The sequence below is a fragment of the Asterias rubens genome, chromosome 5, assembly GCF_902459465.1.
Source record: "Asterias rubens chromosome 5, eAstRub1.3, whole genome shotgun sequence".
In the NCBI taxonomy this organism is placed as follows: Eukaryota; Metazoa; Echinodermata; class Asteroidea; order Forcipulatida; family Asteriidae; genus Asterias; species Asterias rubens.
The window spans coordinates 6156620-6173642 of NC_047066.1; the positions used below are offsets into that span (position 1 = coordinate 6156620).

The 17023-nt window shown below is 39.1% G+C and overlaps 1 protein-coding gene across 1 annotated transcript; it reads right to left on the bottom strand.

The window, feature by feature from the left end:
• Window positions 1-12610: 12610 nt before the first annotated feature.
• Window positions 12611-15840, bottom strand: LOC117290935 (elongation of very long chain fatty acids protein 6-like). The gene has a single exon (XM_033772510.1). The coding sequence runs from the start codon at window positions 15092-15094 to the stop codon at window positions 14174-14176; it is 921 nt and encodes a 306-aa protein (XP_033628401.1). The 5' UTR covers window positions 15095-15840; the 3' UTR covers window positions 12611-14173.
• Window positions 15841-17023: the final 1183 nt, after the last annotated feature.

A 17023-nucleotide genomic window follows, 5' to 3' on the forward strand; every position in this document is an offset into this window, starting at 1 on the left:
GATTTATCAGGGGCGGCATTCTGCGCCATCAATGGCGCCCTCTATAGTGCATAGTCTACCAATGGATTTAATACTTCTGGTTTCCTGCTACTGCTAGAGGCCTTTAGGCGCCAAATGAACATTCAAAATACTCAACAAAAAAACTAAAGGACTCTATGAGGGGCCGTTTATGACTAAATTAGCAAACCCATAAATATATAAGAGCAAACCCATATATATAAGAGCAAAACCATATTATAGGAGCAAAACCATAAATATACAAGAGCAAACCCATAAATATACAAGAGCAAACCCATATATATATAAGAGCAAAACCAAGAGCAAAACCATATTATAGGAGCAAAACCATAATGCAGGAGCAAAACCATATAAATATGGATATTCTTTTTAATATTTTATTTTGTGCATAATGGTCCGTGATTCATTGTCCGTTGAATATAAGTGGGCGGTTGTATCGACAACAGACTTTTATCCTTTTGATCACCATCAGCCCCATGTATAATAAACTTCAACGGCTGACGATTGCACTTTTGGTATTGTCATTGTTAAACTCCGGGACCATTGTGTGCTGTCTGTTACCCTCCACACATAGATTTTCTTGTGAATAGTAGCTGTGTATGATTCATGGTTCGCTGAATAATGTGGCAATAACAAACTTTTATCATTTTGAACTGAATGCTTGATTTAGTGTCTAGAGGTAAATGCTTGAGGCCAGTAAGAGTATTGTGCACGTACACCATGTAGTTTTTGTTGGAAACCGTTTGCTAACAGCCATTTATGTTACCCTTTGAAATAAAATCAGAAAATGTATAAGTTTGCTTGTTGCATAAAATTAAATTGAAGATGATGCCTGAATTGATTTTTACAATCAGAGTTGGACTCTAGACTGACGTGTTGGACTCCTTGAACACTCCAAGTGGTTCAATAGGTAGTGCAATACTTAGGTAATTCCAATACTTATGCTGATGTTCTCATGATGTCAGCATCAACAGGAAGTTCCAACAACTTTGTCCCCTTGTACAATTAAATATGCAAATATGGGTCACGTGGTTAATTAGTTACGATTTTTAATTTTTTTTGGGGTCGGTGGTTTGATGTTTGATCTAGTACGATTTGATTTCACAGAACTCTAAACCACCAAACTCTGCGCTTATGATCACCATTTTCCGCTTACTGTGTTTTTCAAACATCATCGTGTCATGCATGCACACAGGTTATGTTTGGCTAACAATTGAGAAAAAGAAAAGGCAACACTATCGATATAAAGACAAGAATCTAACTTAAATATTACAAAAACAAATATTTTTTTAGTTTTGGGGGATAAACAAAAATAGTGAATTCACACGGAGATTTAATCTCGCAGGTATCAGAGATGTAAGCGCGACTGATAACCACTAGGCCATGAGGCCCAATGCATATTACGAGGGTTTACATGTATTTGTATCAACAGAGGGGATTATGATCCGGCAAAATAATTCTCGTGTCATGATTTTGCGAACATTGTCACTAAATATGAACTGCTAACGCCTTTAACTATTAAGTAGGATTGAAATGTAGTATGTTGTCGTCGTCGAAAACCCCTATTCAATTACGCACGTTCGTCCACGGAGGACGCCACCTCGGAGTCTAAATTTGACATTTTTTTCACTAATTTCTCAAAAACTACAACACCACAGCAAGTAATATTTTAAGGGAAGCTTTCAACTGTTATTATCTTCAAACTGTTTAAGTTTAGTGTAATTCTGTGGACACCATGGTATGTCGTCGTCGTCTTAAACGAAAACCCTAAGCCTTCGTGTACAAAGCATATTGGTCCAGAACTCGGTTAGGAAACGAAGAAACAGAGACTGCGCTGTGGTCCAGAACGTATGTAGAAAAACAAGAAAAAGAGACTTGAGTAGACTCCTCTCAAGAAGTCACAACTCATGATAGGTACATACTGAATTGCATTTACCATAGAGAATGTTTAACAATAACATGGAAGTGACTGCATCCAGTTATGTTCAAACGCGTAGACTCATCTCAAGAAGTCACAACTCATGATAGGTACATACTGTATGGCATTTACCAAAGAGAATATTTAACAATAACATGGAAGCGACTGCATCCAGTTATATTCAAATGAAGATTACGTGGCTAATTAATGAAGATTTTTAATTTTGTTTACATTTAGAGTAAAGCTTATGTTCTAAGCTTCAATTTGGTATATTATTTCACTCTTTTGAATTTTCGTCTGATAATGAAAGTTTTACTTTCTAACATCTGTCTATACTGTCTTTTTGGCGGCACACCATTTTGGCAAAATGGTAGAAAACCTCTACTGGGCCAACACTGGTTTTGTAGCTGCACCATAGAAAATCTTTTCTGGGCCAATACTTTTTTTTTTAGCGCCACGCCATTTTGGCAAAAAGGTATAGACAACTTTTTCTGGGCCAATACTGGTTTCGAAAAGACAAACACAAATATATTCAACAGCGCCCTCTATATATACCTCCTTTATTATTTTATTGGTTTTTTTTTAGCATTATTTTTTAATTTAATTTATTCATTGCTGCTGTTTTTTAGTTTTTTATATTTTGTGTTTTATCGTGGACAACTACACTTTATTAGAATGAACTTTTTTATTGCAAAGTAATTTCATCTAAGCCAATACTGGTTTCGAAGCGGCACACCATTTTGGCAAATAATGGTATAATTTGTTTTGTGTGCTAATACTGATTTGGTAACGGCCACCATCGGGCCGGCATTGAACCGACTTTGGTCATAATATGCAATTTTCAAGGCAGGGTGTCAAAGCTGTGGCACAAGATGGCTTAAGATTGTGGAAACAATTAAAAACTGACAAAATAATGTAATTTGTTTAGATTTTTGCTATAAAATACCCCCAAAATTGTTGATATTAATCAATCTTGATTGCAATAATGTAATAATTTGGAATAACTGATAATCAATATCACAACCATGGGTACAAATTCACTCGGTGCTTATTATAATGCATGTTAGGCTGTATGCTGTTTGTATTGTGTGTTTTAATAGTAGTATAGTCACATGAATGTATATGTGTTTGAGGGTGCAATTAGTAGAAGATTTAATTAATTAAACGTATTAATTACCCACTGAACAATCTGGCCAGCGGGCCAATTATGGGCCAATAGTGGCAAACTGTGTTGGCCCAATACAGAAGTGCCAGCATTATCATGAACGTTATTGGGAATGTAAGCCTACTGGGTGAGTTATGGCAACTGTTACTGTGCAAAAAGTATTTTGGCCAACCTTCTGCCAGCTGTGGCATTATCTGGCCAGTACCTGGCCAATTCTGGGCCAAATAGTGCCATGCTATAATGGCCCAAAACAGAAGTGCCAGCATCGGCGCGAACGTTATGTGGCCTGTGCAAAGAGTATTGGGCCAGCCTTCTGCCAGCAGTGGGCCACATCTGGCCAGATAACGAGCTGATTCTGGGTCAATAGTGACATGACTGTAAATGGCCCAATAAAGAATTGTGCCAGCATCGACATGAACGTTATTGGGCCTGTACATGGTGAGTTATAGGCAACTGTACTGGGCCGATTAACTGCCAATGTTTCAAATGTAAATGCCACTATAGAGCCAATACAGATGTTTGCTGGGAGACTCCTTGGGCATTGGAGATTAGCCTTGGGTAATTTTGATCCCATGTTGACGAAGTGGGGCCATAACTCAAGACCTACACAACCGATTTTCATTTTTTTCCCCCAGTTATATGGACTCTTTATTAAAAATTTCCAGTTCGATCAACTGTAACACAATTTACAAAAACAATATTATCAATATTCTTGTTAATTATGATTTTGAAAAGTATATAACTAGTAGGGGCCTAACGTTCAGAATGATCAGAACCAATTAGAAAATCTGGAATCAATGATAAGTCCTTCATATTTAGATCATCACGTTTTTGTATAACTAACCAAACCAATTTCCGCACAAAAAAATTCCGCAGTTCTAAATCACGCGGGAAAAGTATCCATAATAGATTCGTTGCGTATGAAGTGTACATAGTGCCGCGTGCACGAAAAAATGGCATCCATCATGCACTGACCGTTATCTGTCCCATTCAAGACAACAACGACCATAGACTCAAACAAATCCCCACCCCGAAATGAAATGAATGCAAACCTACAATGAAAAGCAAATAAAAACGTACTGGGACAAACTTTTTGCCAAATGCAAAAAAAAAAAAAAAACAGTACTTGGTGCCGAGTGGAGTCACGACCCTTCATTTTGTTAATACAGTGATAATAAGACAGTTTATGGACTTTGAGAGCAAAGACCTTTTTCTAGCTGAAATGCAGACAAACTGTCTCGTCACCACACCCGGGTTAAAATGTATGGCTCACTTCGCGGATCGAGTCATGTAGACCCATGGAATTTGGCCCAAATTGGACTTTGAGCGGTTTCACCCCAAACAAATCGAATGAATAGTGAAGCTCTTGTGATTTTGTGCTTCTCCGTCGTCACCTTTAAACCCAGCAATAAATGTGTTTATCGGTCCTTTCTCTGCGTTTACAACAATATTATTAGCTATAGCCAAGTAGTAGAGGCCTATTGTTTCAGGTTTGTTGTCGTAAAAATGCCCAACATTTATTTAAAATTATATGCAAGCTCTTGATTCACGCCAATTTAATAGGACTATAGTCCTAGTGTACAAAAACAATCACTTCATGCACGGTCCATCCATGCGTCAGATAATGGACATGAATTCTAATCATGGCACCAATGTGAGTCCCGACAAAATTTTAATTTTCGAACTGCAAATGGCAGCCGAGCATTCATTTTGCAGCAGCTGTTCAACATTAAAGTAAAAATAAAATAAAATGTCCTCTTACATGAGCAGGGGTGGGAGGGCACATCTGTGTTTAATGGTTTGTTTTACCGTTTGCGTTTCCCTTCACGGCCTCTGCTCGTAACATTGCATTTTCAAAAGAATTAAGAATAAAATAAAAGGTTGAATGACAAATTCAATATGGCGGCCTGCAATAATTATGAACACTTGTTTTTAATATCACTCGATCCATGTGTTGCTTTTAGCTCGTTGTACTCCTGGCACTGCTATCTTATTCCTCAATGTTATAACTAAACAACAACACGGTGGGGACCCATCCGTTTTATGCTGAGAGTGACAACCACTCATAAAACATAGCGTCCCTACGGAAACTCACACATCACTGTACCGTACAAATAATTGTGGAATAAACAAAATCTAAAAGATTATAATTTTATATCACTGATACCTTGTCTCAACCCACTTCATGAACAACAGAATTAAGAATAAAATAAAAGGTTGAAATGATAAATTCAATATGGCGGCCTGCAATATGAACACTTGTTTTTAATATCACTCGATCCAAATGGTACATTTGTTGCTGTTAGCTCGTTGTACTCGCATGCACTGCTAAAACTATACAACAAAACGGTGGCGACCCGTTCAAAATTAATATTATATTTTTTAACGGAAGGAACACAAAGCCTTCCATGCCACCATCCGTTTTATGCTGAGTGACATAGCGTCCCTACGGAAATTCACACATCACTGTACCGTACAAATAGTTGTGGAATGAAAGAAAATGTCTAAAAGGTTATAATTTCAATCAATGATACCTTATACTCAGACTTCCTCCAAAAAACAAACACAACTCTTTTTCATGAGGTTTTGTGACTAAATGCCACAGCCATACCTTGTCTCAACCCACTCGAATAAAATAATAATTAATGTAGAAACTTGAGCGCAGAAAATGTTGAAGATAATATTATACCGATTACTAGGCCCTAATGTTAAAAAATAACCCCAAGGAAAACAGCTAGGTAAATTTTAAATGGTTGGGGTTGAACAAATACACACATTGTTTAAAAAGAAAACTTGGCTATTTGTAAAACCTTATTTTTGTATCATCCGTCCTCTATTGAAAAACAAGTATACAAATTAAGATGAAATAAATCGCCAAGTTTGCGAAGCGGGTTCAATTGGTCTTACTTTCATACATTTGCGTTGACCATTATTCCAGGCCAATACAGCACGTTGCCATACAATTATTGTAATCGATATACTTAAAATACATGTGGAAATCATTGACAAGCGAATAAACATAATTAAAGCACCGTACCATCTTATTATTGTATGCAGTTGTTGGGTCGTCACTAGGCAACCGTTTGAGTCAATAAGTATAACCTATATCATACTGAGTAATGGTATGTGTATATATACTCACATACAAACTCACATCAAAATTGCTTAATGTAATGGGGCAGTTGTAATAGTCTTGGGAATCGAACACTATTATTGGTCACCGTGGAGAAACAGGTCGAATAGAATACACACACTACACTAATACAGCTTCATTTGGCGCTCCATGTGGACTTGTGCACTAATGGAAATTTATACTCAAACTATATTTGTTAGCATAAAACCTACTTGGTAACGAACAATGGAGACCTGTTGATAGAAGGGCATTTCTCACTCAAATAATAAAATACTTCAGCTGATATGCAACTATAATAAAATACTTCAGCTGATATGCAACTGCAAGCACACCAAGTAAAAATTGTGCAACAAGGGTGTTTTTTCTTTTATTATTGACCACTTGACTCCAAATTTTCACAAAATGTGTTATGTAATGCAGTTGGGAACATCAAGTGAGAATACCAAGTGTCCGGTGCCTTTAGGCAAACCAATTCTACTAACAGAAGAAAATTAGCCCCCCCCCCCAACACATTCATAGAAAATACTTTGCCCTGCTCAGAAACAATTCCTTCATAGCAAAAGAATCTATAACCGAGAAGTATTTTAAAGCATGAAGTGAATACGTATGTTGGTGCATGGGTCGACCGAATTTAGAGAAAGAACAAAAACATGAGACCCATAAGAACTGACTCCGCGCTGGTGCAGAACAATCCTATAAGCTAAAGTAATAGTCCCATACAATTTTCTATACCTTCCACTCAGCCGTCGATTTCACAAAGAGTTAGGACTCGTCTTATCTCGAGTTAGGACGAGTAACTCGTCCTAACTTATAGCATGCAGACCTTAAGATTAATCCTAAGTTAAGACGAGTTACTCGTCCTAACTCGAGATAAGACGAGTCCCAACTCTTTGTGAAATCGACGGCAGTTTCTACAATAACACAGGCCACAAGTTTCTTTGCATTTTTGTCCGTTTCTGTGGGTGACGAGTTGGTTTCCCTGTACCACAGATATCATATTCAACTTTGATTTATCCCTTTTCGTAAACATTTGTGGAAAATGTGGTGAAATCGACGGCAGGGTTGGGACTCGTCCTGAATCATAAGATTAACCCTAAGTTAGGAAGAGTTTTGTGAAATCGACGGCATGCAGGTATACTAGTTAAAAAGCAGGACAATTCTTTTCAGAACTATAGTGTAAAGTCTCCCGAACAATCCGATAAATCTTCTCTGCGGTATAGTAGAATATAGAAAGACAGTTCTCTAAAGAACAAACTCAGTCTACCTTGCAAGCAGATACACACTCGGTGTTACCGCAAAAAATATTGATACTTCACAATGCAATGCTTCAAATCATATTATTATTATTATAGGAGAAGAAGAAGAAAAGGTTCGTCGAACTTTCTACATTGTAATGGAGCCACTCGATCTCCATGACTACCATAGAGAAATGAAATAATACCTTATATACCTCCATGACGGTGCATAACTCTTTCCAAACATAGTAAATTATTCGATGTGCACGCGATGTACATCCAAGGACATACTAAGTGGATCGTTACCCTCCCTTGTCACACGGGACAACTTCTACATACAGGAACTTTTGGAGGCCTTTTTGGAGAACTTTTTGAGGCAACCAAAAATGTACAGCTAACATGGCAACTTTGGTAGCACATGTGTAGTTTTTCAAACAATGTCTCATACGTTTCCAAATATTAATACCTATGTGAACATTCAAATGTGAATGCATTCTCTTTGTGGAGTTGGTATAGGAGAACTGTTTGTCCTAAATAGCCTCGTGTGACATGGGTCTAAAAGGGCGCAACTTTTACAGGCAACGTATATATAATAACAAATAGGTGCAACCAATTGCAGTGCATGCTGCAGGACAACTTTGGTAGCCCGTTGGTCAATTTTCAAACAATGTATATACGTCTCCCAAGATTAATATGTGAGCATTCAAAATGTGAATGCAGTTTTTGGGGGAGTTGGCATGGAACTCAAGTTTGTATATACTCAGCGCCTTGAGTACCTCGTTTGGTAGATACGTGCGCTATATAAGACTTCGATATTATTATTATTATTAACTAATTGCCCTAAATTGCCTCACGTGACGCGGGCCTATAAGGGCTTTGTCACACGAGACAACTTTTTACAGGAAATTTTGAGGCAACCAACTGCAGTGCATGCTACAGGACAACTTTGGTAGCCCATGGGTAAATTTTCAAACAATGTCTAATACGTTTCCCGAGATTAATATGTGAACATTCATATGTGAATGCTTTTTCTTCGTGGAGATTGCCTGGAACCGGTTGCCTTTTTGCCCCGTGTGACATGGCCCAAAGGAGGTAGAGGTTTCAAAATCGAAGCAGACAGTGCCACAATGTGCGTATACAATGTGTGGTCACCCTACGGCACTGTGTGAATCCAGCAAATAATTTCAGCATGCAATTTAAAATACCTCGACAAATTGTATTGGTACAGCCAGTATAAATGCAATATCATGGTTTCAGTCTCACGAGGAAGGAAATAGACCTCCGTGGTTTCACCAAAGGTCTTCACAATCACGAGGGCTCCATTTTTTTTCTTCTCCAGTACGGTTTTATCAATGGAGCAAGGGTTTTATCCAACCTCGTAACCTTGGACAGGTCGTACCGTATAATACCTCTCGTCATTGGCTCACCAAAAGTGACTATACTTTGCATGCAAGTTTGTCTACAGACATTCGAGGGCGTTTATATAGGTGCTTGTCGGGCGTTTACTATTATAGTATTTGAAAATGGTTAGAGTGAATTTGTTTTAATCTGTCCCTTAACAAACTACGTTAGTACCTATCAGAGGGTCCGTTTCTCACAATGATTTATACTCATCATCATCAACAACACTCTATTGCTCGTTACCAAAGGTTTTTATGCTAACAATTATTTTAAGTAAACACCAATTATAGTGTCCAGTGCCTTATTGACGCATATCCAACACACACATTTTTACATGGTCACCCTAAACTGCATATACAGTTAGATTTTTTAAAACGAACTGAGAGTGTAGCTCGTTGACTCGGTGTGTCTTTTGACAGCGCACTTGCGTAATTTATCACAGAGAATAGATAAACTGCCGAACTAATTCAAATATCCAATTAAAGCCATACTTCCTGGAGTTCGATCGAGCAAGGCATTCAGGGAAACAGCGAAAAAATGGCGCGGCGAGATCGTACACCCCTGGGAACAAGGTTGGATTTAACCTTTTTTACCTCCATATGTTTGTTGAAAGTTTGTTCACCTTAACATTTGATGTACACACTGGGTGCAAAGAGCAACGTAATGACAAACTTTGTGTTGGGCTTATTCAAACAGCGATTGGTAAAATAAATACACACATAAGGTATACAGTGTATTGTTCAAAAGAATAATGGGCACATTCCATTTCACGTCCAAGGTATTAATCATTTGCCCAGCCCTTGCCAATGCCTTTGGGCCCAAAAAACGTTCGCAGGTTTGTTATTCCATGTGTTAACAATGGTTGTTTTGGTCACACAAAACATGAAAACTGTATTGTATGCGACTATTGTCAGCTCTACAAGTCATGTAAAATACCTTTAGATTTGTGTATCAATCAAGCCAGTTTCCTTAAAAATCTACTCCGTTGCAAATAGATACACACATGGTGTTTCCGCATATATTGATACATCACCATGCCTCAAATCATAATCAAGCCATACCAAAAAAAAAAACATTTTCGCAGCCACACAAAGGACCTTACCTTGGTGAATTTATCTATCTATTCACCCACACCCATACAAATTTTTTGTACAACCACAGCACAGTAAGATACAGCTTCTTCTATATGGATACAGTAAATGCGTCGGTGTTCAAAATCAGCACCCATCAAAAGGCCCTATTCCGAACACATTGAAAAGTCAAGGCTAAACTTGATTGTTTTATATGATAAACATCCCTAGGGGATACGGATTCGACTTGAGCCCTTGTTACTTGCGAGCTATGCAGAAGGGGTCCCTTGTTTTATTTTAGCCCGATTTGTAAAATAATTTTACAAATTGCACTTCGTGTGACAAGACAACTTAAAAGTGAAATCTTCTCAAACATTGTTAAGGCACGCGGGACACCTTTAATTTTAAAAGGTCAGTATTCTCACTTGGTGTATCCATGGAGGTAGGATTGTGTATCCCGACATGATGCATAAAATATTCAGATTTGTGATTTTTTTTTACTCAAATTGGTCATCGAAGTTGGGAGCATACTAACAGGCTGTCACGGGCCATAGACGTATTGCTGAACTCGTCAGTGCACAGCACGGCCGTATAGTAATATTGGTTCGGCAAACGAAATGCCGCCATGTTTTTTTGTCATGATTCTTGGCGCCAGAACTGCTGATTATCAAACAAAAGGGGGGCTTGGCTAATTATCTCAAAGTGACTCACTTTGAATGCACTGGGAGAACAAAAACAAAAACAAACCAGAACACAGCCATGACCTTTTCGTAATTATTAGCTAATTAATATATTAATCAACAGAGTTCTGACGTGCACACAATAGCCATAGGGCGAGGACTCTACTACATCGCAAGGGACGACAAATTGATAATCGCCTTTGGACCTTCGACTTACGAGTTAAAAAAATGCTTTATATAGAATTGCATGTAATCCAGACACATGCATCAAAGATCTAATATCTGACAAACAGGGAGACAGCAGTCCCCAAGTGTTGAAGGGGAATGTAAAATTTCCAACACAACGTAATTAATTTCTATACAGAACACTTAAAGACAGTGGACACTATTGGTAATTACTCGAAATAATTATTAGCATAAAACCTTGGTAACTCGTAATGGGGAGCTGTCTCTGAAGTAACGTAGTTTTTGAGAAAGAAGTAATTTACCACGAATTTGATTTCGATACCTCAGAATTATATTTCAACGTCTCAAAATCAAGCATTTTGAAAACACACAGGTTCGTGTGACAATGGTGTTTTTTCTCGCAACTTCGACCACCAATTGAGCTCAAAATGTTCACAGGTTTGTTATTTTATGCATATGTTGTGATAGAAAAACTGTTTTTTGACAATTACATAGTGTCCAGTTTCTTTAAAGGAACACGTTGCCTTGGATCGGTCGAGTTGGTCTTTGAAAAGCGTTCTGTAACCGTTTGTTGTAAAATGTATATGGTTAGAAAGATATCGTAAAAGTAGAATACAATGATCTACACAAACATGCCTTGAAATTGCGTGGTTTTCTTTTTACCCTGTCGACTAACACGGTCGGCCGATTATGTGAGTCAAAATTTTGACTCCCATAAATGGCCAACCGTGATAGTTCGCGACGTAAAAGGAAAACCGTGCAATTTCGAGTGATACTTGTGTGTGGATCTTTCTAACCATATGCTTTTCATAACAAACGGTTTCAAACGCTTTTAATAGACCAACTCGTCCGATCCAAGGCAACGTGTTCCTTTAATAAGAGGACAACAATAACACAGGCCACAAGTTTCTTTGCAGTTTTGTCCGTTTCTGTGGGTAACGAGTTGGTTTCCCTGTACCACAGATAGCATCTAATTTACTCAAAATTATTTATCCCTTTTCGTAAACATTTGTGGAAAATGTGGTTGCAGGGTAGTCCTATATACCTGTATAGGGAACGCTTATGACTGGTTTATAATTCGATTGGAATCAAAGTCCAGTCAATGATAGTGCCGCGCCCGCAGATCCATCACTTGCGTTTGTTGGCCTATACTTGTTGCCATAGTGGCAATAAACACTGACAGCCCTTTTTTCAGTTCGTGATATTGTTTACAAAGGGATGAAAGTTTGTTCACCTCCGTCATGCTGCAGCAATATGTTTGGAGAGCGAATATTTATGAGAACCAAAGTACACGTTACGACCGCATTGGCAGCTGTGGCTGTTGCTATGTATATACCTCATTCACCTGATTTCATTACCACTATAAACCTATTAGACCATACAGCTATTATTTTTGTGCCATTTTGTGATCCAATGCCCCCCCCCCCAACCGCTCCCCTCCCCTTAGAGCGCCTGAAGCGATCCACTATTAAAAGAGGTGTTCTGACGCATTATTTTATTTTTGCCCTGCAATTTCAATCTCAAAATGGCGCCGCAGCCAAACCCTGTGGACATGCAATTTAAATGCAATTTGTAATCTCAAAATGGCTAGCGAAGCAGCCAAAGCCAGTGGCGGTGTATGGCGTTGATGCAAGCGGTGATCTAGCCACGAGCCGATAATGGACATTAAAAACGGCGGTTTTATAGACATTTCTTTTGAAACTTCACATCCAAAGTTTTTGCCCACCGAGGTTGGGAAGATGGAAACAGATATTACAAAGCTTCAAACAATGCTACACAAAATATATTCAAAAATAGAATTGACTTGTTGGAAACAAAGCAACCAATCACGGGAGATATTTTATTGAGTTGAAAGTTTGCAGAAAACATTGAGTTTTGTTAAAGCATTCTGTTAACAACACGATTGAGTGTTTTGCTAACATTAATGTCGTCCATGCCAACAAGCGCGGTTTGTTTATGAACAATAGAAAGGTATTTACCCTTTTGTATAAAAAATATGGCACCAAGGTATATTTTCCCAGATCCCGTTCGGTATGCTGGCTTAAAAGTACTAAATACAAAATTGTCACACCACACACTAAAAGCTGTCTGGTTTGTATTCGTGCATAAGGCACAATGCAGATTAATACCATTTTTTAAGACAATAAATTAAATGCATCTAAAATTCGGCCAGACAGATCTATAATATTTTAAACAATCCAGAAAATCAAACAATCCCGTCCGTGTATTTACAGTTAGAAAGGAAGCTTACAAAACATTCCAAGAACAATTCTTCATAGACCAGAGAAACTACAAGATGTTTCACTTTTCTCAGAATTGTGTGAATATTGGTTTCAAGTGTTTCGGTTTTCGTAACTATAATCACTTCATAGGTACTGTTTTGTAATAAACAACTAAAAACAGTGACTCCCTACACCAATAGGGTTCAATGCATACATTTCTTGAAGAGTCCATGGCCCAATTTCATAGAGCTGTTTAACTAAGCACAACAAAAGAAATGCTTAACAGACTACCATGTTATGATACCATTTTGTGACTGGTATTCTGATCATTTCTGCTTAGCAGAGAGTTGTTGCAATAAGCAGGTTTATGACATTGGTCATCATGTAAGCACCAAGATCCTTCCACTGAAAATTTGTATTGGCAACTGTTTCAAACCCTGCACTTTACATTGTAATGTTGAACTGGGAAAAAAAATACATACACAAACAATAAACCGCTATGGACAATACTTCTGTAGTTTCAACATTACAATTTTGGCAATTCCAAAGCAATAATTATTATTCATCCATTCATTTCTAAATAAAAACATATTGGTTTTATGTTATTGCAGTATACATCACGTCGGCGGGATTTGTAAAGGCTTGTGTACAAACTATAATATGGCTATTTGGCACAAATTTAGCATAGAAATGTCTTAAAGATGCTAGGTCAGATTTTTGGGCCCCAAACAGTAAAAAATAGATTTTTTTGAGTGAATGGTATTTCAAAAGGTATCACCCGCTCTAACGAAAAAAAGTTTATCTTTTACTTTTTGGTCAGGAACCATGATAAATATTTAAAACGTTTCTTAGGACACAATACTAAAATAATGGCAAACTCATCGTATCCTGCCACCACTGTTTCACTTCTCATTTGAGTAAATTTAGACACTATATTTAATTTTATTTCCCAACAACTGAAAAAAAGGTGGCAGGATACGGTAACTTCTCAGAAATAATTTCCGAGCTGTACAACTTTGTGACAAAAATATTGTTCAATACCGTCAACCATGGACCAGCAAAACCACATGCATTTCTGTGCATATTCCAATTTTTGAGTCTGAACTGTAAAGGTAAAAGAAACAAAAGTACATTGAAAGATTCACTCAATCAACCTTTACGTTGTTCGCCCTGCTCGTTTTGACACCGTTGGAGTACGCGACACCGTTGGTATGCACCCCATTGGAGCGCTGGTTGACTCCGTTGCTTTCCTTCCCCCCGGTGGGCTTCGGCGACGGCTTGCGGACGAAGTACGCCTGGTAGAAATAATGGGCGAAGAGGAAGAAGTAACTGGAATACATCAGGAGAGCTACCAGGAGATTGTGGTCCGTGGTGGAGCATGGCTCCCCGTTCGAGCGGTAGTGGTAGGCTAGGTAATTGACTATACAACCCACGATCATCTGGGACATCTGTACGAAGGTGATGCAGACGTTGATGAAACGTGGGATGCGGACCATGCGAGACGCCTTAAGCGCGTAGTAGGTGTACATGATGGCATGCACGGAGCAGTTCACCAAGATGAAGTACCTACCCGGAGCGACGAGGAGAGGGTAGCTATACCATGAGTAGATCATGACGGTGACATGGTGGTACCAGTGGAGGAAGATGAGCTTTTGCTTGCGTAGCACGATGAACAGGGTATCTCCGAGCTCGGGGAGTTTGGAGAAGACAAAGAGCAAGGACCAGAAGCCGTTCACCCCGGAGTAACCCGGCACCGCCTCGCACATGGTGGCCCTCCAGCCGTACATGTTCTTGTAGAGGAAGATTTCCTGCCACAGTCGGAAGGCGCACACGTTACTGAAGATGGCCAGCACCAGGGACCAGAGGACAAGGGGTCGGCGCAGGTCCCATTTCGGTCTGTCTTTCATGTACCACTGGAGACCGAAGATGACTATCACGTAGACGATGCTGAAGTAGATGGAATCTTTCCAGTGGGTCTCCATTATCTTGACCCATGGTCGGTGGTCGAAATCCTCCTCAAAGGGGAACACGGCTTGTTGGAACACGGGGTCAATATGGTCAAGCATATTTCATGAAATGGTCAACTGTTTTTTTTCTGGCTGCAAGGATGGTCTCAAACACAGCAACAACAACACACAATCTCGATTGCACAAAATGGTCACAACCGGCATCAATGGTTTAACACTCCAGCACTGTCCCATCAGTTCCTCACCGGTTGTGTTTCTGGGTTGTTCTGATTGCGCGGACTTGTTCACATCACACACACAACTTCTCAATATTGTATATGCTGACACGCCCTTTCGAAACTCGCACGTGGATTGACCAACAACAAGAACTGGCGGTGACTTGCTGAAATAAACTCCTGGAAATTCAACTATAAAGCAGACGCTCTCACAACAATCGAAAACCATGAACAAAATTCAAGTGGTTTTCTTATAAAATGGCTAAAGCGTCCAGGCTGGCAGTCCGGAGTGCTGTGGACCAAAGAGAAAGGACCTGCCTCTATGTGGACTAAAGAGCGAGCGTACACAAACCGTGATGTGTATGTTTAGTGTGGAGACAAGAGAGCAACGCATACACATTCTCGTAGCCGTGCTCTCTATGCTTGTAGTGTTTGCATCTCAGCTATAAAGGGGTAAAAGGTCACCTTGACAAAAGGGTTTGTTGCCACGGGAGGTTTTGATTCCCAAAAGCAAATCAATCCAGAGTAAATGTAACGCATCACTGCCACTTGGACGTCCCTGATATCTACCATTATTCAGTCTGTATAATACAAGGCGGGAAAAAAATCAACGTGTTCACTTGGCGCCAAAACACGAAATGGGCAAACTCACACATATTATTGAAATCCCCTATTCTCTATTATGAATCGGTCCAAGTGATGACGCTTTAACACTCGTATCACAGTACAACGAGTGTTATTACATCAATGGAAACAGGAACCGCAGAAAAATTGATAACTATAATAAATAAAACAACGGAGGAGCAAATACTGTGGACAAATTCCCAAAGGATGATACAGTTACCTTTGTGCCGGGGGCAAGACATTGTATGATCATGATGGAGAAATTACCATCAGCTGAGCTATAGCTATGATGGGCACGGTCGGGACACGGTCGCGACCTGTGTCAAATTTCATAAAGCTGTTATCTGCTTGACATCTTTGCTAAGCAAATATTGAGTAGGCCACCAGTCACCCATGTAATTTTGGCTGGTAAACTTTTTCTGCTAAGCAAGACTTTTATGTGCTTAGCAAGTGTGTGTGCTTCCAGGCTTTATGAAATTGGGCCCTTGCGGCAGGGCACTTGCACGGCCGGAATTCCCGATCCGATACCCCCCCCCCCACCCCCGTGGCGACAGAAACATGCCATTCGTTGACATAAGCTTTGAGGTTCATTGGCCATTCGCCGACAGCAATATTTCAGAAAATTATTTATAGCATTGATGAAGTGGATAACAAGGTGTTGATAACGCTATGGTGTCGTGATGTCATGATTAGAAGATTCAGAGATAGGTAGAGAGAAAATAAAAAAGAACAGAGGAAAACATTACGATGCTTCAATTTATAGGCGCCCAGCCTGCACCTTTAAAATAATTATGTATCATTTCAAAATGTAGGGCTTATAAATATCAATCCTGGATGACTCAACAAACAAAATGATGTAATTAGTTAACTAGAACAAGTACGGTCCAAATTGCATACATCAATATTGTTCGGATCGCTTGAGACTCAGCTTGACGAACTACTTGGTAATTACTCAAAACAAATATTAATTTAAAAACTGACTTGGTAACGATCATTGGAGAGCTGTTGATGGTAAAAAACATTGTGGGAAACGACTACCTCTGAAGTAACGTAGTTTTTGAGAAAGTATAGCCTTGCTCAATGCAGTCGAATTATTAACTCCGAAAAAAGACCGCCGCTGTATAAAAACCCACCCGTATTCACTGTGCGTAACATCGCACGACACGGTGCCCCCCCCCCCCGTACAATG